This window comes from Macaca thibetana, chromosome 6, assembly GCF_024542745.1.
Source record: "Macaca thibetana thibetana isolate TM-01 chromosome 6, ASM2454274v1, whole genome shotgun sequence".
NCBI classification, from domain to species: domain Eukaryota; kingdom Metazoa; phylum Chordata; class Mammalia; order Primates; family Cercopithecidae; genus Macaca; species Macaca thibetana.
The window spans coordinates 85,587,458-85,612,170 of NC_065583.1; the positions used below are offsets into that span (position 1 = coordinate 85,587,458).

At 37.6% G+C, this 24,713-nt stretch overlaps 1 protein-coding gene across 1 annotated transcript in view; it reads left to right on the forward strand.

Moving 5' to 3' along the window:
- Nucleotides 1-24,713, forward strand: part of ELL2 (elongation factor for RNA polymerase II 2) — a 77,206-nt gene that overhangs the window by 26,536 nt on the left and 25,957 nt on the right. Inside the window, exons 3-4 of the mRNA XM_050795411.1 lie at nt 15,769-15,890; nt 21,330-21,493. Of these exons, the coding sequence (XP_050651368.1) occupies nt 15,769-15,890; nt 21,330-21,493 (286 nt within the window). The remainder of the gene's footprint in view (nt 1-15,768; nt 15,891-21,329; nt 21,494-24,713) is intronic.

Genomic DNA, 24,713 nt, shown 5'->3' on the forward strand with positions numbered 1-24,713 from the left:
GATGCTGTTTTTATAAAGTTTAATAACAGGAATAATCACACAATCTATTGGTAGGTTTACATATGTGATAAAATTATTAAAAACCAAAAAAGGGATGACAATTATGAAAATGAGAACAGTGGTTACACCCAAAGGGAAAGGCAGGCAGAGGGAAAAGGAGAGGAGGATGGGTGGATGTGTTATTGCTCACATTCTTGTTCTTGAATGGTGAGTTTACAAGTTCTCATTATGACATTGAACTTCATAACAATCAAGCTATACTTACTTTGCAGAAACAAATATGTTAAAGTTTGTTCTCATTATCATTAAAGATAATTTGTCATCTTTATGGGTTAAATAAGAAAAACCAGAACATGTTTCAATAGATGCCAAAAAGGCATTTTGAATCTGTATTTCCTAATTATTGGAGAAACGTAAAAGAAATTTTTGGAGATGCCGAGTTCAAATATGACAAGACTCTAAGGAGAAAAACTGGATATTAAAGGTTTTAAAAAACAAGTTGACAAGGAGAACAGAGAAGGCAGGTCTTGTTATCTAGAGCTAGACACCAGCTAATATCTTGCTAGTCAACTACTTGATAGAGTTGCTTTGTCATCTATCAGTGGAGAAAGAAAGTTTTCTCCGTCTGTGATCTCTCTCCCCAGTGGAAAGAAGGTACAGGCAGAGTTGCTGGTGTTATCAAGGGTGTGGGAGTAGAGGCTACTTTCCTTTCTGAGTTAGCATTTGATGTTTTGGAGCAGCGGCATTGTAAAGTGTCGTAGGAAAAAGTCCAATCTAGAAAGGACAGATCAGGGAAATGAAAAGCAGCAGTTGGTTGAATTTTAAAAGATGAGGTTCTTAGGGGGCTTAGGGTAATAAAACTCAGAATGCAATATGCAAGTGATTAAAGAACAAAATTGAGCCCACATCAGGAGAGGGTTGGTACCTAAGCAGCCATAGGAAAAGGGCAGTTCTTTATAATACATGAAAAGCCTGGGGTTTAATAACCACTTAGTAAGTTATGTTATGGATATCTTATTTTAGAGTGAGAATATAAGGCATAGCCATATTTATGAAGGCAGTAATACTCTACTAATCAATACTTAGAGGTTTTTGTTATGACTAATCTGAATGCTTTTTAGTTTTTCCTTAATCTAGTCATGTTGGTAATTTATAAGTCAGTTTTCAGATTAGGAAGGAAGGTATTTAAGGGTGTTCCATTTCCACTGAATAGTAAGATGATGCTTACTTACATTTCCACAGCTGTTTGAAAGCTCTGTATTTGGCTATAACGAAAAACTTTGTTAGGAATGCTTGATGTTTTGTGTTTTGTTTCTAAAGGAAGACAGTGTTTTGTTCCTTCTTTAGAAAACTTGAAGAATAGCATAATGAGTCAGGATTAATTTGGGATAAAGTCTTTTACTTCATAATTTCTGATTCTGTAAAAAAAATCTCTAACCTCTTTCAATAATATTTAAGGTAATTGAGTTAAAGGGTAAGTATCAATGATAACCTAAAATCTAGTTATTATTTTTATGCAGTCTTTATTGTTTTTCTGATTGAAAAACAAAGTGAATAAACATTTTTTAAAGTGTATAAAATACACATAAGAATAAAGATGAATAATAAAAGGTTCCTAAAAGTGAAAAACAGTTTTATTCAATTTCATTCTAGTCTTTTCTTCTTGCTGACATACATTTTAAAAATTGCAGTCTCAGTGTGTTTCTTGCTTTTTATATTCCTTTTTCATTTAGCATTATCATGAGCATTTTCCTATGTTATTAAATAGTACAAGTTACTTTTAAATAGCTACCTAACATTTCATTTTATGGATGCACTATCATTTAGCCATTCTCCTATTACATGTATGGTTTCTGTATAACAATAATGGTATGATTAAAATCCATGTGCATAAATTATTATTGCTATCTTTATTTCCTCGGGATAGATTCCTAGATATGGCGTTTATTAGGTGAGAATACTTTTAAAGTTTTCAATAACTGTCGCCAAATCATTTATCCCATCAGCATTCCCCACCCCAGAAAGCTACTGCTGTCTTATATTCCCACAGCTGTTCAAAAGTGCCAGTCATGAGGGGTTTTCCCCAGCCAATATTGGATACATGTTTTTGGAATTTCAAAATTAATCATTTGATAATGTTTAAAAACTGTTTGACAGTGTGATTTGTTTGATTATACTCTGACATGAGTAAAATATTGCAATTGTTTTAAGATAGTGTGAAGTAACATCCAGTGCCTTGCTGTCTCCATCTGGTATTGCTAGAAGGAGTGGTTTTGAGTTTTTCATTCCTTTATATTATTCATGTTTTCTCCCAATATGGTGGGGAGAGTTTTTATTTTAGTAGTTCAGGAATTCCCTTTGGCAAAATTACTCTATTTCTCTAACTTTTAAAAATAATTATACTACTTATATAACTTTTTACATACTGTATTTTGCTATTTCGACATTTTTGTGTACCATTGTTTGTGGCCGTAATTATTTAGCGCTTTTGAATTTCTACCTTCACCTTTAGATGCCTGTCTTCTTTAAAAGAACATTGCAAACACCTCACAAAGCCTAGCAGTATGGATCTCTTTTTTTCATGGAGCAATGCTGTGAGTTATTGGCCAGGGGATAAAATGTTTTACTACTTTATATAATTTCATTATTTTAGAGGGACTCTGTGGTGTGTGGTTCTACCTCCTAGCAGAATTAAATTACTATCTAAAAGATAAACAAAAGTTTTGTAATATCAGTTATTCAAATATAGTACTTGCCTTAATTACCCATACGTAAACCTTTGCCCTTTTTGCCAAAGTGTCTCTTTCTCTATGTGAAGGCATAGGTTTGATGACTTTGCCAATAGCCTAACCATCCTTAGAAGTCTTTACGGTCCTGTATTTCTTACAATTACAAATCAGTCTATGTAAGAAACTTGACAGGCCCTCTTATTTACATCAGACATGCCAATCTCTTAGAAATCAGAACTGTAGTCTCTAATTTAGCTCTTGATGTGTTGTGCATATCAATAGCTTTATACATGTGAAATTAGAAATAGTTTTATTTTCTTTATAGGCTTGAAGAAAATTAACAAACAAATTTGACTTATGAAAACTGAATAGAAATAAATTTTATGGAGTAAACCAGACTCTGCCTCAGGGATGCATTTTCAGAGTAGATGTTCGGAGAGAGATTTATAAAAATTAAAATACTACACGTTTGGTTCATTTTTAGAGCTTACCTATAGCTTGATACAAAAAAACACCCCCACAAACTTTAAAATGCTGTTTGTATTTATGAAGATTGAATGCTTTCGAGTCATAAAGTTGTGATTCCCATGAGAACCCTTAATTCTATTTTCTTTGTTTCTTTGTTGTGCGGTAGCTAGTATCTGAGACTCTGGGAATCTGAAGGCAGCATTTTTTTTTTTTTTTTTAAATGGGTAGGGCACTTGGGAAGCAGTGCTTGCTACCCTTCTAGAGGAGCAGCAGACATCTGTAATTTTTCAGCCTTCCATGGACACCTGTTTTAGCTGATTCATTCTCGTACCTTATCTTTCTGTATTTTGAGTTTGAAACAGTTGGAAATATTGCTAGTTGTTTTCATTATTTGTTTATTTTTCCAGATAGTTTACTTGGCTTCCATTTACACTAACACTTAAGCTTTGACCCAGAAGACTTGTAGCCCCTTATTTTTCTCTAAATTATGAAGATTCAGAATGAGTATAGTCAACTTTTGATTATCTAAAGAGCTTGTTAACAGAAATTACTTTAAAAATCAAACACCTCATTATAGTAAGGAAGGCACGTGTGTGTTAGAATCAAACAGGTCAGAATTGGAGTGGGAACTCCCCAATATTGTCTTTGTATTATCAAAGCAAACATTTTTTGGCACTTAACTGTGTACCGGACCTTGTGCCAGACACCTTAGATGGGTTATCTCTAAACTTCACATCAGTCATATGAATTGGGTAATATCATTATCTACATTTTACAAGTATGGAAACTGGGGATTACTGAGGTTATTTGCCCAAGGTAACACAGATGGTAGATTCTGCAGCCAGAGTTGGAAACCAGGTAGTTTGCTCCACAGCCAATGATCTAGCATCCTAGATGTGGTCCATTAGGGCTCTCTCTTTTCATCTGTTTGTAAAAGAGGTTTTCACTTTCTTCTCAAATCATTGCGAGAGAAACAACTTGGAACTGGAAATGCAAAGGGAAAATTCTAAAGAAAGCATTTTAAAAAGAAGAAGGAACAAGACAGCGGGATACCATTTCCTATCTCTGGTATTCTCCAAATAGTTGGCACCAATTCTCATTAAAAAAAAAAAAGGCACAAAATGGTGCATATTTTTACACACACACTTTTGTAATGTTCATTTAAGATGTGACTACAATTTAATTAATTAAAATGATATACCCTAAATATTGTCTGTCTTGTTGCTGTTTCTCCTTCTTTAGCATAGACTGTGGTCTTGTGCCTTTGGTCCCCAGGGAGGACTTACCACAGTGATCTTACCACAGTGGCTGCCTCAGCAATTCCAGTCTCTCATCATTCTTTCCTTAACCAGAGCATTTCTGAGTCTGTTTGTAATACATGTTGGGTTTCCCCATAAGATTTATTTTGAAAAAAGCATTCTGTAACTTTACCCAAGAAAAGGCTCAAAAACAATTGATATTGAAAGCAGAGAATTAAGAACTAAATATACTTCTAAATCTTTATGGAAATATTCTGCAGACTTAACTATTGTTTATCTTATTGGACTTACAAGTTTTCTTGGTGACATTGATTAGTTTGGGGTGAAACCATGTATTTTACAAAATCTAGGTCTTGGGCTTTTTGAGACTTCTGTTAACCTTGAGGACTTGCAGGTGTCAGATACCAGTCTCTCCCTAGATTTACACAACTGCTGCTGACTGCAGGCACGAATTCTAAGCCCACTTACGCTTGCCAGCAGTTCTTCCTGGCATAATGCAAAAGAACGTTGCTCAAGGCTCCAGGGTACAAGAAGAGGAGATTGGCAATGAATTGGAAGTTGCCGTTCATATTTAAGATTTTTTTTCCTTGTAGAATTCAGGTTTGGGCTTTGTTTCTGAGAAACCATTTTTTAAAACAAAATTCTGCTTCCTACTTGACAAGAAGAATTACTAAACTTAGAATTATTTAGTATGGTTAAATTCTAAATTCTTTAAAATACAAAATGGTTTTAAAGAGGTTGGGTCATACTTTCAAATGGAATTTCGTGAAGCCAGAGTATTCGGTGAGTGTTTTAATAAAAACAAAGATACTTTTTAAAAACAAAAATGTATAATATGAACTTCAGTCCCACAAACCCAGGAAGCCACTTGGCCTAGGTTTTGGGGCTAAACATAGCACAAGAGAGGTTAGGAACTTTCTCATCCTAACATTTGTACCACACAGCAGGCAGCTGTATGAGTTTTTTGTGTTTTTTTTCCCCCCTTCCTTTCATCTTGTTATTTATTTTTGCCTTCTCTGGGGAACCCTGGTTCTCAACAGATTCTTAAGTCATCTATTTCAAATCCATTTGTAATTTTTTAGTATCCCTGACATAAGGCACCTTCTGAGTGAATTTAATCTAAGTTCCTTCAGATAAATCTAACAAATATTTATTAGGTATCTACTCTACTGTGTTTCAAATATAAGTGGGTAAGACCAGCTGGGCGTGGTAGCTCACACCTGTGATCCCAGCACTTTGGAAGGCTGAGGTGGGCAGATCATGAGGTCAGGAGTTTGAGACAAGCCTGACCAACATGGTGAAACCCTGTCTCTAATAAAAATGCAAAAATTAGCTGGGCATAATGGTGCACACCTGTAATCCCAGCTACTCAGGAGGCTGAGGCAGGAAAATCGCTTGAACCCGGGAGGCGGAGGTTGCTGTGAGCCGAGATCGCGCCGCTGCACTCCAGCCTGGGCGACAGAGCAAGACTCTGTCTCAAAAGAAAAAAAAAGTGAATAAGACCACGGTCCTTGCCTCCGAAGAACTCATAGTCTGGTGGGAGAGAAAGGCAAATAAATGAGTACGTAGCATACAGTGTAGTGAAGGCAGCAATAGTGACGAATACCTGGAGGTGATGGGACCATGGAGACTCAGAAAGGGGGCTTCTAAACGCACCTCACTGGGAAAGCAAAGGCTCCCTAAGGGAAGGACTGCTAAGCTGAATCTCACAGATAAGTTAGCATGAGCTAAGGCAAGAAGTGGGGACACAGAGTAGCGTGTTCCGGCACCCAGCAAACACGGTATTGCTGGAACATGAAATACAAGGTGGAGATGAGGCCCAGTTAAACTGGTTTAGTAGTAAGAGTGCTGACAAGGAAACTCATATATACTATTAAGAAGCTTTACATCTACTACTGGTAAGTAGTAGGAAGTCATGAAGAAATAAATGACCCTTGAGACTGACAGGGTCATATTGACATTTTATAAGAATAGTTGTTGATAAAAACTGAATGATTAGAGGATGGCAGCTGAATGATTAGATGATGGGATTGAAAACGGTTCAGAAGTAGAGGCCAAAAGCCAAGTTGTCCAAGCAAAAGGTAATACTGAGCCAAAGCAGAGGAAAGAATATACATTTAAGAAATATTTCAGAAGAAAAATGCAGTAAGTCTTACGATTATGTGCATGTTGAGGGGTGTGGAGTAGTGTGAGAGAGAGGAGTCAAATTTCACTCATCAGGGTGCCAGTAATCTCAGCACTAAATGAATGATGGCTTATTAACTGGGCAATGTGGGAGGTGGAAAGATTCAGGAACGAGATGATAATTTAGTTCATATCAGCTTTGTATATTTAAATTTTGGAAGGGACTGGTTAATAAAACAAAAATGAAATGCAGCTTTATGATAAGTTGCTGAACCCAGTGGGAGGTTTTAGTTTTTGCCACCAAAGAAGAACTTGTGGCTTAGCCCAGCCATGACTGCATTTTGAAGAAACTATTTAGATTTTCTCGATGGCTGTCTCACTTCTCTTCCAAAACCACTTTGCACTTGGTTCAACTTTGCATTCATTCCTAAACAAAGTTTCTGTTCTCTCATGCTCCATAGTCTGTATACCTTTTCCCTGATGCAGTATCTCTAGTATCTGGTATTTCTATCTTTCCCCTGCCAATAACTGTCATCACCCCTTTTTTCCTGGAAATACCCAACTACCAAACACCACACACTCAGACACCTGGTTTCTTCTAAATACTTTTTAACCATGAAGCTACAAAAATGAATCATAACAAAACTCCCTTTGAAGCCCCTTTTTAGCTGGCAAAACCAACATTGGTCAGTTGTACAGTATTTAAAAATAAGAAGTACACTTAACCAGTTAATGGATTCATTTACATGAAGGTGCTCATTATCACATTCAAAGTAAAAAATATATATATGTGTGTGTGTGTGTGTGTGTGTGTGTATGTCTATATGTGTGTACACACACACATACACATACTGAAACAATTCCTTTCTTCCAGGCAAAATACCCTGGGGTCATCCTTGATTTCTCCCCTTCATTTCTTATATTTAATATGTCTAGGAATCCTGCTGCCTATACCTGCAAAATATATCCCAAATCCATCCATTTCTCCCTGTCCTGGTCCTAAGCATCACTATCTCGTTCCTGGACCTTTATACTTATGTGCCACAATGGTGGGAATCTTTGTCGGTTTTATTCACTACTATGTCATAGAAACCTAAACGGTGCCTAGCACAGTAGTACTCAGTTAATATGTGTGGAATAAGTGAATTAAGTGAAAGAATCAGTTAATCCATGTCATCTTACCAGACACACTACTGGAAGGCTAGTTTCACATTAATAGAGAAGCCATATTAAAAAAGCCGAAAGTAGTTTTTTGTAATTTCAGTTATATAGCAACTGAGTGTATTGGGTGTATTTGATTTTTAAAAATTACTACTTTACTTCCATCGTAGTTATTGTGTATTTGTAATTAAAATTGGTTTTGAAATGTTGCCATCGATGATATTTTTTCCAAAATGGCCATAAATTTAAAAGAATACATTAGGGATGAGAATGCAGTTCTCAGGAATTATTTTTATATTAAGACTATATACTACAGAAATAACAGAAATAGGAAACCTCAGTATTAGGCTGCTCTACTGTTTAATCCAGAACTAGAAATTTTAATACTGGATCCAGGGGAACTATGTGAAAAATAACAGGGAAAGCATTTCACTTTACTTTTTCCTTGCTTAATATACATCTTGCTAAAGAGGAACAATGGAAGGAAATAAATTGACTTATTTTTTCCTGAATTATTTACATTAATTGCTATATGACCTGAATTTTGGGGATAACTGCCAATATTTCTCTTTGTGCTAGAAAAATTTGGCATTTTGCACTATTCTCCTCAGTAAAATAGCTATCATATGGAAATTTCAGATGGCTCTAATATGTGTTGGCTCCTCTCTACCCCCTGCCCTTCCCTGTCAGTAGGAATGTTTAGCTCTTACTGATTTCTCTAATAAACTTTTTCTATTGCCAGTGAAGGCTACCCTCCCCTCCCTACTCTTCCACCCTCCAGCATTGGTTTGCACATCTGGGCTGATCTGAGAGGCTTTTTTTTTTCCCCCTCAACCCATAATGTTTGGGCCTAAAGTCATAACTGCAGGTCTAGTTTTAAAAATAGCACATGTGGCTTTCAGGTTGAAGTTTCTATTTTCTGTTCTGATTCTAGATTATTCTGTCCCTAAACTGTGGAACCTGAATAGTGCATGCAAATATATTTCTGTAGCTTAAAGTATATTTCTAGATTTTAAGGAAATCACAGAATCAAGAGTCTAGAAATAATTTGAGAACAACAGAGAATTCTAATGTTTAAATGTTTGCAGTGAGTTTATATCTAAGCTAATATATGCAGTCTATATATAGTCAAATAATAGATGTTAGATAAAATTAAGAGATGGACTGGCCTCCTGGGATGCTGGAGGGGAGGTGGTGGGTTCTGAGGCCATACAAAATGGGAAACTATTCAGTATGGAAGGACCCACAGCAAAGAAAGGTATTTTGTTTAACTTGGCATTTCCTAAATTTATTTGAGGAAAGAACCCCCCTTTCACATAAGGAAACTTTTCAGCGTGCTTCGGAAATGCTGGTGGAAAGAAAGCAAACACTTCAGTTCTAGGCCTGGCTCAGACATTAATCTACCTTTTCATTTAACAAATATGCATCGAGTGACTAGTTTGTGCTACGCACCACTTGAGGTGCTGACAATATATTCAGGGAACACAATAGACAAAAACCTCTGTCCTTACAGAGCTTACATTCTAGTGGAGGGAGAAAGACTATAAACATAATACGTTAATATTACAAGGTAATTAGACAGCCATGGAGCAGGGTAAGGAGATTTGGAGTACAGGGATTGTCAGTTTAAATATGGCTCTAACTTGAACAAACCACTAAGCCTTATTGTCCCTAATCTATAAAAAAGAAATTATAGATGATCTTGGCCTGCTAGGCTATATGAGTCTACTTTAACACCAGGAATTGTCATATCAAACCATGGTACTGCTGGTTCATGAGTATTTCATTGAGTGTTTACAATCACCTTATCAGAAAAGGTGTCTGTCAAAGAAGAGTTCTGTAAGTTTGGATGATTTGTAATTCCACAGAAGAACAAAACACTTAAATAAATGAAGAAAACGCTTGCTGGTTCTATTTTTAATCTAATGTATACCTCAATCCAATACTGAGTAGAAAGTATTTGACTCAAGGACAGGAAACCTGCAGTAAAGGTACCAACAGCTTTTCAGCAGATGTTAGCATTCACATATGAGAAAGTTGCAGCAGTGCGCACATTGTGCTTCTGCCCTAGATCTTTATGTAAATAGGACGTCCGTGACTTGATGTTGAAATGACCTTTCAGACAGTATTCTATTGCCACATGCCTGAGCTTGTATCCCAGAGTAATTAGACGTTTTGACTTACACATCTTGGTATACAGTGTTTATGCTAATTATAAATGTCTGAAAGTTTCCTGAAACTTTTTCTTTGTAGCTTTTATCGAAGACAGACAGGAGGTCGGGAGGAGGGTTGTGGATTGTGGTCCTAAGCCTTTGATTTTCAGTCTCTCATTTTTGGAATGAAAATTAAAATCTGCTTTTCCAGTTGCCAAGACATGGTGGTATATTTTTATATTCTTCATCTTGAACAAGAAACTGTGTGGAATCACAGCTTTTTAATACTTTTTAAATAATATTTTATTCTTAAGGCATTTAGCTAAAAATTCAAGATCGTGAGTCCCTAAATAAAATGTTATTCCCAACTGACCTGTAGGAAAAGCTTAAAATACTAAAATTAAAATGGAGAAGTTTCTATCTCACAAAGGAACGGTCTTCCAATATTGTTTCAAAATCAGACCTCAAAACTTATTTCCTGCGGTGGTTACCTCAGTCCTCAAAAGCTGACCCTAGGTCTACCGTAGCAGTCAGTATATTTTCACTTCCTCCTCCTCGTATTTCATGAACCTGAAGGCTAGTATTTAAAAAAAATGTTTTATAAACATTTTGGAAAAAAGAACTGTCTAGATACACTGTGGCGTAGGCTCCTACATATCAGAGGGGACTGATGCATATCCACAGGGGTTCCTCTGAAACTGTGTCTGAGTGGCTCTAGATTAGACAAGGTCTCAGACCCACCCTAGCTCTGGCCTTCAACAGTCCCACAGGTTCTGGTCTGCTCTGAAGTTGCCATAGTTTAGTTCTAAAGCTTCCCTCTCACCAACCTGCTCTGATTGTCATATATTACCTGCTCTTTCCGATAAGTCTCCTGCTTTCCTGTCCATTGGCCAAATTGTTACACAGCCTTACCAGCCATAAACATAAGTGCTACCTTATATACCCATTTCATTCTTAAGATACAATTAACTTAAGAATGAAATGGATATTGATACAATTAACTTTGTATCTAATTAATACATCTTCAAAAAATTAGGTGCACTAAGTCTACAAACCGTTTTGAAATTTTAAGGATGTAAAATTTGCCTGAAAACATCTTGCTCTTGAAAAGCTTCAGATTAGCTCAGACCATACCATCTGCATTGATGCTGCTCTGAAACTACCAAGAAAAGGTAATGTAGAACTCTGATTGGCCTGGGCTCCATGTCCCTTTATTCCCTAACCTCTAAGCTCCACTTCAGCTCCACAGCTGGAAAGAAACTCATGACATGCATCAAGAGTCACCCTTTGGTCCCAAAGTGAACACTATTTGCCCTGATGCCTGCCCCTGCCCTGTCTGCATACTGCTCAAATATATCCATAGCGTTACACATGGGTACGAGAGACTATTGAGAAGTTCTGCTATCAGAGGCGAGGATAGGGGTGGTTTGTTACTGATCTTTAGCAGTCTGAGAATCTTAATTGTGTGTGGCATATGGTAAGAACAAGGAAAAATGGTAGGGATTGAAAGCACTCTGTGGATAAATTACTCTGTATTTAAGCTGAAAACTACGCTACTTTTTTCTACTTGTTATTGCCAGAGGCTTTTAGAACTTAATAGGGGAACAGAATTCTCAGAGAGTGTCATTCTACCAAGATTCACTTTCATTATCTTCAAATCATCTTTTCTTATTTTGAGTTTGTTCATAATAAGTTATATTTTTAAGACCTTCTTTAAAAAAAAATAACCAGAGTAGGTGTTACAATAAAAGTATTTTTAAATAATGCCCATTAAGCCATTTGTTTATTTGCTGGCTTCGTGGTACTTAGAAGAATGTGCAGAAGTTTATTTGCAATAGGAACTTAATCTTCACATTCTTTCTATAGCTAAATATTCTTTAAATATGGCCCATGTGTGCTGCTTATCTTTGCTTTTCAGTTCCTCCTGATTGGAAATTATAAAACTAGAATAAGTATTTAAAATAAGTTAAAATAGATCCTTTCATTTGAAATAAAATGGGTATTTATTTTAGGGTACCCTAAATAAATATATTTAGGGTAAATATATTTATTTAAATATATATTTGGGATAAATATATTTATATATTTCTTTATATATGCCATTTCTCTCCACTTATTCATTGATTTTCAGAAACCAGTGAAGTCAGAATTCTGACTTCTTTTTTTTCCACTTTATTTTTATTTTTATAGAGATAGGGTCTCACTATGTTGCCTGGGCTGGTCTCAAACTCCCAGGTTCAAGTGATCCTCCCACCTCAGCCTCCCAAAGTGCTGGGATAACAAGTGTGAGTCACCACACCCAGCCTGTGACTTCTTTTCTAAGGGGATGACCTATTTCTGTTTATAATCCAAAATTTCTCAGCCTTGGCCGTATTGATATTTTGTACTGCGTAATTGGAGGGAATGTCCTGTGCAGTGCAGGGTGTTTGGCAGTATCTCTGGCCTCCCACTGCATGCCTGTAGCACCCTCCCAGACCAGATGTCCTCTGGGGGACAAAATTGCCCCTTGTTAAGAACCACTGTTCTAATATCTATGTGTAACACAAGTTTCAAAACACTTTGGTGAGTACATAGCATGGATTATGATTTTTTAAAAACTTTGTTTCTTTTTAAGCTGATTCTATTCTGGTCATGATCATATTTTTTAAATCTGTAGCTTTTTTCCTACTGAAGAGACTTTTAAAAAACAAAAATATGAAAGTCTTCTGTGTCTACCATCAGGCCAGACTATAATGGTTTAAGAGAAAAAAATGCATAGAAAGATAATTATTTTACCTTAAAAAGCATAAATGTTACTTAAGAAGTTAAGATCAGATGGTTTGGAGGATGAGACAGGAAAAAGCTACATTTAAGTAACCCAAAGGTTTGTTAAGAGCTTTCTGTAACACTGTTTAGTGGACATTCGAACTAAAGGACTCCAGCCATTAAGTTAAAAGTTTTCACTAAAAGAACACTGCCCATTTGCAGAATTTGAGTACAGACTCTAATCACTCTTGAAAAATAGGGCGAAAAAAACTGTACGATTCAACCTTTTAAAAATGCAATTTAGTCCGGTCGCAGTGGCTTATGCCTGTAATACCAGCACTTTGGGAGGCCGAGGCAGGCGGATCACGAGGTCAGGAGATCGAGACCATCCTGGCTAACACAGTGAAACTCTGTCTCTACTAAAAATACAAAAGATTAGCCGGGCGTGGTGCCGGCGCCTGTAATCCCAGCTGCTTGGGAGGCTGAGGCAGGAGCATGGTGTGAACCCGGGAGGCGGAGCTTGCAGTGAGCCGAGATGGTGCCACTGCACTCCAGCCTGGGCAACAGAGAGAGATTATGTCTCAAAAAAAAAAAAAAATGCAATTTAGAGTCTCCCAGATGGGATGGTCTTCCGTTCTCTGATAGGTATGGAAGTACTACTATATTCCCAAACCTGAGCTATGCAGTAGGGTAAACTTTAGGTCTAAACGGAAGCTGGAGCCTCATAGGAAGATGAAATATCATATGGAGATGAAACCTCTTTATGGTTTTTAAAACCATATGGTTAGAAACCACTTTAAAAATTTCTCCAACCAGGTTATACAGATCTAGATGAAGGGGTAGAGGAAAAGATGGAAGTTAAATGAGTCATGCCTAGGGAGGGGATTTCATTCAGGTGTCCACACCTTTCTTACCTATCTAGGCATATCCCTTCTCTGTCAGCAGAACCCTGCTCTTCCCAGAAAAACAAAAGCAGGCATTAGTGAATACTGTTCTACCAGTATACAGGTAGACTTATGTTCTCTTGTGCCTGACGCAAGCATTCCTTTGGCTCCTGCTTACCTCTACTGCTATAGGATTAAGAAGTTGCCAATATATGTATGCCAACTAGGTGCTGAGTGTGCACACCCAATAAGACAGCCTGATAAGTACCTACCTACAGAGTAAATTAAGACTTGTTCACAAAGTTACGGCACTTTAGAACCGGGGAAGCTTTTGGGAATTAAAGAGTAACGTTATTGCCCTCAAAAGATATTTATAAAATAGGTAAAAACACAGAAACTTGTGCCAGGAGTTGGCTCTTATTTAAAATAGGGAGTCAAAGATAGTTTAAATTCATGGATGATGGAGGCTCTATGGAGTATTACCTATCTATAGTATCTTTGGTGAAATTTGACCTTTTAAAGCTCTACACAAGTTGTCTCAATCTCCTTTGAAAAAAACATTTTTCTTTGACTTATTTCTTCTTGTTCATTTATTCCTTCAACAAATATTATATGGCTACTATGTACCAGATACTACAAATTGTCTCCCTTCTTACCTTTCTTTCTTTTTACCTTTTTTCCAGGGTTGGGAGGAAGGGAGGGCAGGAGTTGGTGGCTGCACTTCTTTCCTGTAGGTCAAGGTTTGGGAGACTTTTAGATTGAGCAAGTCAGAGGTTGCAGGTTGTCTTGCAGGGCAGAGCAAGGGCAGGAATCATATATGCCTGTGCCCATGCCTGTGCACATTCATGAGTGTGTGTGCATACACACTAAGCAGCAAGTTAGCGCTGAGTCTTCAGCTTATAATGGAAAGGACAGATTTTTTGGAGAATGAGGATTATAAAACACTTTTCCCTTCCCTACTTGTCACTAAATTACTAAGACTGTATGTTTGGGAGCTGAAGTCGTATTTCACATTCTTGCCAACTAATCCTTTTTTTTTTTTTTTTAATATCACCTAACAGCATGCTGACCCAAAGGAGGAAAGGTTTCAGACACTAGGAAGAGTGGAGCAGTTGAAGGACAGAAGATTCCAAATTGTACACACCTTTTTTGAGCCCCTACTGTGTATCAGGCAATGTGGCCGATGCAGGACCTCAGTGGTCTTTAACAACTCTGTCCCTTTGCTCCTGGGACTTCCCATCTAGTAGGGAAGCCAGCCCTTGAACAAGAATGTAGAAAATACATCTGCCTGTGGTGAAACCCCGTCTCTACTAAAAATGGAAAAAAATTAGCCGGGCATGGTGGCAGGCATCTGTAATACCAGCTACTCAGGAGGCTGAGGCAGAGAATTGCTTGAACCCAGGAGGCAGAGGTTGCAGGGAATTGCTTGAACCCCAGGAGGAGGAGGTTGCAGTGAGCCAAGATCATGCCACTGCAGTCCAATCTGGGCAACAGAGCGAGACTCTATCTCAAAAATAAATAAATAAATAAAAATTAAAAATTAAAAAACAACAAAAAAGAAAATACATCTGCCTCTTCCACAGTGTTGCCTGGGGCTCAGCCTGGGAGTGACCTACAGAATCATCTCTGTAGGCTACAGACCCTGTTTCTGTAAACATGAGGATGTATAATGGAATCTTAGGGCAGCAGTTTTTACCTGTGAATATAATTATGGCATTAACCTTATGCTGTTACTCTTGTTCAAAAATACTACTCCAAGAAGCAGGAATTAAAATGAAATGTGTTTTTTTCTTAAAGGAGCCAAAGACTCGGATATGGACTCTATCTCAGAGACTGCTTCAATATATATAAGCTATTTAGAAGGGGGTCATGTAAGCCAGACAAAACTTGTATAGCTCAAAAGAGGAAGAGCTTTTTACAAATTCACTAATAACTCTTTCATAGGAACTGTAACCATTTGCTACTTTGAAATGAAAAGGGTTCCTCTTATAAACTAACAGAAACTATTGAGCAGAAGTGATTACTGACACTTAAAGGTAGAAAATGGAAATAAGAATCTGGTGAGTTATAGGCACGTTTGCCAGATTCCTTGAATTGTTTGGTCATTTAAATGCCGTGAGGATGTATATATCAAAAGGGCTTCGGTCTAAAATATTTTCACTAGAAAAACCAGTAAGTCAGTCTTAAGACTTTTCTATGGCAAATTTATAATTTGAGGCATTTCTCTCTTTTCCCCCCATTTTAGCTTGTCAAAATTCCCAAAAATGATCCCCTCAATGAAGTTCATAACTTTAACTTCTATTTGTCAAATGTGGGCAAAGACAACCCTCAGGGCAGCTTTGACTGCATCCAGCAAACATTCTCCAGGTAGGTGCTTTTCAAGGTACACCAAAGGGGAAAATTTTTTTATTTAAGATGGTTTTAGAAAATTAAACAATAAAGTACATAATAGTCATCCATAAATATGTATTAAATTGAATTACAGAGCTCATTTATTTATCTGAAAAATATTAAGCACCTACTGTATAATAGAAATTTCATTTGTAATGGGGATATAATCACAACAGTTCAAAGATTTTTGGTCTAATGGGGCTTTTAAGGTATAGAAGATATTTTTTACCTATGAAAAATGCAGTTTTTAAAAACTAAAGGCAATTTGAGGATTTTTTAAGAAACATTTAATTCATTGAATTTAAGGAAGAATCTTATAGCATATTTGAGGCTCACACTCCAGAGTAAAGAAGTTAAAAATATCCATCTTGCATGCTTCTCTTCCTTCTTCCCTGTTCAAGCCATGTTCTAAGGTAGAAGGTAGATTTTTAAACATCTTTATTCTACAGCTGCATGGAAACTAGAAATTAACCCAGTAAAGCAGTCTCTTCTTCTTAAAAAAAAAAAAAAAAAAAAAAAAAAAAAAAAAAAAAAAGGAGGAAGGAAGAGAAGAATGTACACACCCTAGGGTACCATGGAACGCTTATCTACTTAGATCCTCTGTAAACAATAAGCCACTTGTTTCACTCTTCATTGCTTTGGTTGTTTCTGATTAAAAAGGCCCTTGAGCAGAAGGAGTTTGTTCTGCCCCTGGATATAAGACAAGGGAGGTTAGGGTCTCTCTTATTTCCTCATCATGTAAGGCTTTGACATTAGCCCCAAGTATCCTAGGCCAGCATATCTCTGCGATTTATCTGTGCAGTACTTGAAACTGTGGAAGTACTTGCTTAATGTGGAGGAAAAGAAGAAGGAAAGTTATGTTTCCAGCAGGTACAGAAAGCAGAGATACAAAATAAGACAATGACAGAGTTTTACATTTATCCTCCCATTTAAGGTGACTAAGTAACTTTTTGTTAATCTGTCATTTTCCCCAAGTATATATTCAATTTGCTTTCTGAAAATTACCCACCTTCAGACTTAAAGGTTTTGGCATAAATTGCTATATTGTAGATTATATAGACTTTTCTGTGCTGTCCACTGTGGTGGCCACTGGCCACATTGGCTATTTACATTTCACCTGATAAAAAATTAAAGAAAATTTAAAATGTCATTACACATTCAGACTAACCACATTTTATGGTCTCAGTAGCTACATGTGGCTATCATAGTGGACAGCACAGTTATATAACATTTTCACTCTTGCAAAATGTTCTATTGATCAGCACTATGATTATAGAATCACCAAGTATAAGGGTCCTTAGTGATTATGTGAGTCAATCCCTTCATTTCACAGGTAACTAATCCAGAGTTACATAGCTGGCTAGGCAAAATGAGAACTGAGTTCTTCTAACTCCCACCCCAGTATTGTTTATACACTACATGGTACACTAATTTTTAATTGTGGTGCTTGTCTCTAGATTGTTGTTTTATTATAGTGAGCACATTTTGATAACAAATTGAACAGTGTCCACTTAGGAATTTTATTAAGGAGCTTAATTCTCTCTTCAAAACCATTCATATCATCGTAAGTAATATGGCTTTACTGTTATATTATAAATACCCTGTGTGGTTATTTCTACCTTCCTTGTTTGGAAAAGGATTTAAGGTTACTTACAAAACTATATATGATGCAGTAAGAGAATAGAAACACTTATTGTGAGAATATTGGGGCAAATGTATCCCCTCTGTTTAATCCAAGGTGCTTTATAAAATGAGTGATAAGGGTATAAATTGAAGTCTGCCACTAGGAAAACAAAAGCACTGGCTTTTGTTCTTAGGTTTTCACTTCGCAGCCTGGCAGGCTGACCTGTCCATAATCTGGCTCCACCTTTTCCATTCAATTTGATTTCCATTTTCCTTATGGATCTTTTCTCTGTGACCACAGCACATGCTTTTCAAGGTCAGAGGCTTTCTTACGCCCTTTTTCTAGTTTCACACTGCTGACTGAGCTCAAAATACATGCTTATTGACTCAACCTGGAGATAAAAGGGTAAAAACAGATGCTCAGTAAATAAATGTTCAACAAATACAAATTAGTCTTCTTATCTATATTTTTAAACTTCCTTGATTCTCACTTTTCTCATATGTAAAATGAAATCAATCTCACAGTCAAAATTGCCTTTCAAAAATTCCTTAAATCTACCCATTTTCAGGCTTAGTGAAAAATATGTAGTCTGGGACCTATAGTGTATAATAATTCACACTTAAGCGAAGGAAACGGTGAGCTAGGCTAGAGAAAGACTAGGGGAACATTTATATACATTTGTCTAAAACATTTAAACTTTCAGGGTAACTCGGTTCAGAAGGGATGAGTGAATAATTCTAGAGAGTACCTTCTTGCCTACAGGGTTTAGCTCCATTTGTTTTGCATAAAGATCTGTTTTCTGACTTTGCATGAGTGGCAGTATCTTCAGCTTATTCTCACTATGTAAATTACTCAGTAAATAATAGGAAGAGATGTTGAAATACAAACTTTCTGCCACCAGACCTTCACTCTATTGCAGTCATTTTCTCCCACTCTCCCTGCTCTCTCCCACTTCCTCTGAGGATGACCTTCTCCTCTCTCAGCATTCCTCTCTCAGTGGTTTTTTTCCCCTCTTTGGCATGCAAACATGCTCAAATCTATCTTATTGAAAAAGAAAATAAAAAAACAAAAACAACCTCTCTTACATTCACTTCTTAACCCAAAGTCTGGCTTCAGTGCCCACCATTCCACTGAAACTGCTTCCCCAGGGGAGCTGTGACCTCCCTGCCCCCAAAATCCAGTGGATGCGTTATTGGTTCCTTATTATTCTGGACTTGATGCCAGTGTTGCACACTGTTGACCACTCTCTCCTGCTTAAAGCGTCTGTTCCAGTGGCTTACATTACATAGTACTCTTCTAGTTTCCTTCCTACCTCTATAGCTGTGACTTTTCAGTCTCATGTGGTCTTCTTTTCTTCGTTTTGCTTAAAACTAGTGTTCTTCACAGTTGCTTCCCTCCTGAGACCCGTTCTCTCCTCATTCCTTCAAAGTCTCCATCTCCAACACTGAACTTAATTTCTTTGTCCCAGGCCTATCTCCCAACCTGTCCATCATCTTGTGTTCAGTGTTTCAGTACATAGCAGCTTCCATATACTTAGTAACCTGGGCATGATCTTTAACTTTTTTTCCCCACCTGTCTCTGACCGTGGCTAACTACTGACCAACTTTTGTCACTTCCACCTCCTCACTATCTCTAGAAGCTGTGTACTACTATACATTCTCACTGCCCTATTCTGGTTCACACCATCACTTCTTGCCTGTAATCCTTCAGTAGCATCCCAACTAGCCTCTCTGCTTTCCTTCTGGTGTCCCCCTTCCTCTCAATCTATCCTCCATCCAGATTGAGCTTTCTGCAATACAGATGAGTTATGTTCTCTCCCCTGATTTCAGCCTCTCGTTATCCTTTGAATAAGGTCCAAAACCTGTAACACATGACCCTCAGAGCCCTTTGTGATATATTTCTCATTCCCTCTTCAGCCTCAGCTCTAATTGTCCTTCCCAGTGTCCTTTGGACAATTTGAAAACCTTCTTTCTGCTCTTCCTAGGCCTGCACAGATTAGTTGTCCTCCCGGAACATTTTCATTCTTCTTCCCCCTTACCCAGTCATCTTTCTAGATCACCTCAGGCATCACTTTCTCTGTGAAGTCCAGGTGAGATTACCTTTCTGGGAGTCCTCTGCTCCCTGGAATTTGTCACACTGTGTTGTGATTTCCAGTTTGCCCATCCTTGTCACCCTTGAAGGAGGGACCACAACTGTTAGTTCCTGTCACGGCCTCTATGCCTCACACATTGCTAGGCATGCAGTCCCTGCCCAATGAATATTTATGAGATGAATTAACTGGTTTGTTTTTTTTTTAAATACCATTTGTAAAGACAGTTATTAGCAATTTATAAAAATTTTATCAGCCAGGTGCAGTGGCTCATGCCTGTAATACCAGCACTTTGGTAGACCAAGGCGAGTGTTCACGAGGTCAAGAGATCAAGACCATCCTGGCCAACATGGTGAAACCCCATCTCTACTAAAAAAACAAAAATTTGCTGGGCATGGTGGCATGCGCCTGTAGTCCCAGCTACTTGGGAGGCTGAGGCAGGAGAATCACTTAAACCCGGGAGGCAGAGGTTGCAGTGAGCCAAGATTGCACCACTGCACTCCAGCCTGGCAACAGAGTGAGACTGTCTCAAAAAAAAAAAAAAAAAATTATCAACCCTTATTTCTTTGTATTATAACACAGTTACTTATAATTAAGTTTGGAAATAGATGATCAGAGCTGTAGTGTCACTTTCATTAGTTTTATATTCCAGTTTGTTTTCAGGCCATAGCAATTTCTTTATAAAATACCAGTTATGACTGTGACTATGATCCCCTTAATATTAGCATGTTATTTTGAAACAGAGCCATCTTCTAGGTCCATGTTAATATTCATGATTATTTCAATAAAAGTTTTTTCCTTTTTTTTTTTTTTTTTTTGAGATGGGGTCTTATTCTGTTGCCCAGGCTGGAGTGCAGTGGCGCCATCTCAGCTCACTGCAGCCTTCACCTCCTGGGGTCAAGAGACTCTCCCACTTCAGTCTCCTGAATAGCTGGAACTTCAGGGACACGCTACCATGCCCAGCTAGTTTTTGTAGAGATAGGGTTTCTCCATGTTGCCCAGGCTGGTCTCAAACTCCTGAACTCAAGCAATCCACCTGCCTTGGCCTCCCAAAGTGTTGGGATTACAGGCGTGAGCCACCGTGCCCCGACTGAAAAAAAAAAATTACTATAAAAATCATTTGCCCTGTGTTTTCTTCAACATTTGCTATAGAGATTTAACAAAGTAAATGCAAATTCTGCAAATTTTTAGGAACTTTTTGAACTAATAATATTAAAGTAAGCTTTAATGTTTGTCAGTATTTTAGCCTTAAAATACCCTATTTAAAATAAAGACTGTGTGGTGAGTCCATTTCAACTAATCAGTCCAAAGCACGTATATTGTGGCTTTACTAAAAGTAAACTTTTTAACTTTCCTCATATCAGTGTTAGATAATTCTTTAAAATAGTTAACAGTATAGAACTACAATGTCCATCGGAACTCTGGTCTTGCTCCAAATACTGATTTTTTTTCTTTTTCAAAATTTTATGGATTTGGTCTCTGAGAGCTCACTTCATCCATTATATAAAGAATATGAAAAAAAGTGATGTGAAGAGGAGGATCTTAGGTATTTTAAATAACATTTGCATTTAAAAATTAATATTAGTTATTTTAGGATTGCAAACTTATTTGGGCTGCTGATTTTAGGATTATATAATTCTTGTTTGTCTTTATTGTACAAAACGAAGGTCATGTCTAACAAAGCCACTGACTTACTTGACAGCTCTGGAGCCTCCCAGCTCAATTGCCTGGGATTTATACAAGATAAAATTACAGTGTGTGCAACAAACGACTCGTATCAGATGACACGAGAAAGAATGACCCAGGCAGAGGAGGAATCCCGCAACCGAAGCACAAAAGTTATCAAACCCGGTGGACCATATGTAGGTTTGTATAGATACCTTTCTTCCTCTTGCTGATTGATTGGAATAATTCAAGATCACCATAGGTAAATACCAGTAATATTAACTTAATGAAAACACAGAAGCTAGTTTTCAGAACATTTTGGATAACATGGTGAGGAAAACAAAGTTATTTGTACTCTTCAGACTGCCGGTAAATTGAAGAGCATATTTTAAAGTTCTGTGACTTTCCTAAATCCTGAATCTTCTGTTGGCTACTTACTATTATTTTATAGTACTGGGTTCTGGTCACATTACTGCGTGAAGTTGCAATCGTGGTACCGTTGTATTTTCTTTGTCACTAGATGATGTAATTTCAGTGATGGATACTATGGTTCTTGTTTTGCCTTTTTGTAGGGCTATTTTTATGGTAAAATCTGTTAGTAGAATTTATGGGTTGATAATCTCATTGTTGTAGACTTTGCTTACATTTTCAGAGCATCTTTGTACAACAAGGATTTTTCATTACAAAAATATAAAATGTGCTTATAGCAAAGCATTACAAGAGAGCATTAGAGTGATGTCTCTTTGGTTCCTCAGTTGTGATCCTCATCCTCATCTATCCATTAATTAAGACCCTATCCAACCCCCATCATTTTTATCATTAGCTCACTCAGGTGTCTATCAGATTGAAGGGAAGTGAGACCAGACTTGCAAGATGAATCTCTCCTTTATGAGCAGTGACCTGAACAAACCTTAAGGAGTCAATTCATGGTGACTATTAACAGTAATAGAATTATCAAGAGTGAGGAGGAGCTCTTTGAGTCCTTGGTCAATTTAATAACACAAGTCACTCTATAGTAAATGATGAAAGGATATTAATTTGGAAACTGAAACGCTCACAAAAAGTCTCTTGAAGAACCAGGTCCCTTAGCTAGCATCTTTCCAAGGTTTGACTTCATTCTACTTCTGTGTTTTCCCATTACTGATCCAGCTACAGTACATTCAGCTTTGAGAAGCTCCTGTAGTGTCTTTAATAAGTACTTCCTTGAAACAAAGCCAGTGCTCCTGGGGCTTGGTGCTTAGCTTAGATACATTTAGTTTGGTTTAACAACAATTCATCCCCTCCCCAGATATCTGTACCCATGGGGCCTAGTTCCCTGCTCAGTAAGTTACTAGCAATGAGACTTTTCACCTTCTCTCTCCTGCTGAGTGAGGTAGCAACTTCCAGCCTCCTTTCTTTCTCCTTCATCCTCAAAAGTAACTTAATTAATTTTCTGGGCTAGTAGACTAAATCTCAATTTGTTTTTTAGAACACACAAGATCTACCACACTTACATTTAAGCACAAACTATGAATGATCTACCCCTGTTGCTTGGAAAATATTGTTTTCCAAGATGGAAACCACCTAGTACCACCATTTTATAAACACTGAGGCAAATTGTTGTGTTTGAGAAAGCAATAGTAGAGTGAAACCATCAAAACAATTTTTTCCTTCCCAATATAACTAGCTGAAAAAAACAAAAAACCCTCCCCTTGATTTATTCCAAAGCTTGAAAATCAGTGATGATGACTGCACTTTTCCATTGAATGGTCCTTGGGTGTCGTCTGTGTTCATGTGTTTTTGTTTGTTTTCAAAGAGTCAGGTACAGTTTGTTTATAGCTTTACACAACAGACTTCAACACCCAAAATCCCACAGTCCACATACTTCCTAATGTTACTGGGAATTTTAGAACTTGCAAGGTTTCTTTTAGGTACTACAAATAATTTACATATATTTTGGAGGTGACCACAGGAAATTTGAGGTTATCAGAGTTTACATGTGAACCAAATTACACCTCCCCTCTCCTAAGAAGAGCTGGCCTCCCTCTATACACCTTCCTCCTCCCTGCAGAGGCCTGTGGCCATCTCTGCCAATCCGGACACTCTGTAGGCCTTTTCCTCTTTGCTTTGTCCTCAGTGTCCTAGCCACTCACCATCACAGCAGTGTTCTTATGTGGTCATAAATCTTGTCATTAACCTCCTCAGCCTTTTATTCTCTAGGTCAAATAACCCCAGCTCCTTTTATCTTTTCTTAGTATGGCCTGTATCCCAACCCTTTAATTATTGTATTGCTCTCCTCTGGACTGCCTCCAATTCTTCACCTCAGAGTTCAAAACTAGCCACACTACTCTTAAAAGTCTGAGCAAGGCTGGGTGCGATGCCTCACACCTGTAATCTCAGCACTTTGGGAGGCCAAAGCGGGCGGATCGCGAGGTCAAGAGATCGAGACCATCCTGGCCAACATGGTGAAACCCTGTCTCTACTAAAAATACAAAAATAAATTAACTGGGTATGATGGCGTGCACCTGTAATCTCAGCTAAGTGGGAGGCTGAGGCAGGAGTATCGCTTGAATCCAGGAGGCGGAGGTTACAGTGAGCTGAGATCGTGCCCCTGCACACCAACCTGGCGATAGAGCGAGACTCCGTCTCAAAAAAAAAAAAACAAAAAAACAAATGTGATCATTTCTGAATAAAGGGGAGCAATGGATTCAAGTATCCTAATTGGCTTTTTTGTTGTCTGTTTTGATTTTTTTTACTGTATTTTGTTAGGTCATGTTTTGATCTTTTTCTTTTAACCTTATCCATTGCTAGCCCTTTCCCATGTATTGTTTTCCTTCCAAGCAGCTCAGTCTGTATCTTCCTGCCTCTTTTGGTGTCTCAAAACTGTCTGATTCATTCATTTCTTTAAAATATCAATCACCCTTCAATACTAATAAAACCCAGCACTTACTGAGTGCTTGCTGTGCGCAAGGCACTGGTTAGCACTCACATGTAGTTACTCATTGGAATCTCATAATCACCCCATGAAGAATGTTATGATTCTCTCTGTATTTTACATACCAAATTGTTGGTATCAGCAAATAGCAAATTATATGAGTATGATCTCATTAACAAGTTCTGTGCTTTTCTTAAGACAGTAAGATATACCCCTTTAATTAATAATAGACTATATCACATAAAATGACACCAAAATTTCACCTATGCCAGCTTAGAGGTACCTGCATGACAAAGTTTCTTTCAACAATGTAGGCCTGGGTAGAAGACCAATGAGAATAATGCTGACCCCACTGTGGCATGGTGGTAGCATGATGCCAGCTGACAGCTAGACTAGGGAGGAAGGCCAGTTCGAGGCAGTGAAGACTGTGTTCCTAGGTGTCACCTGGCCTAATCACCCAGGAATATGAGTTTCTGCAACCCTCTTGTGGGCAGAAGAAACCAAAAC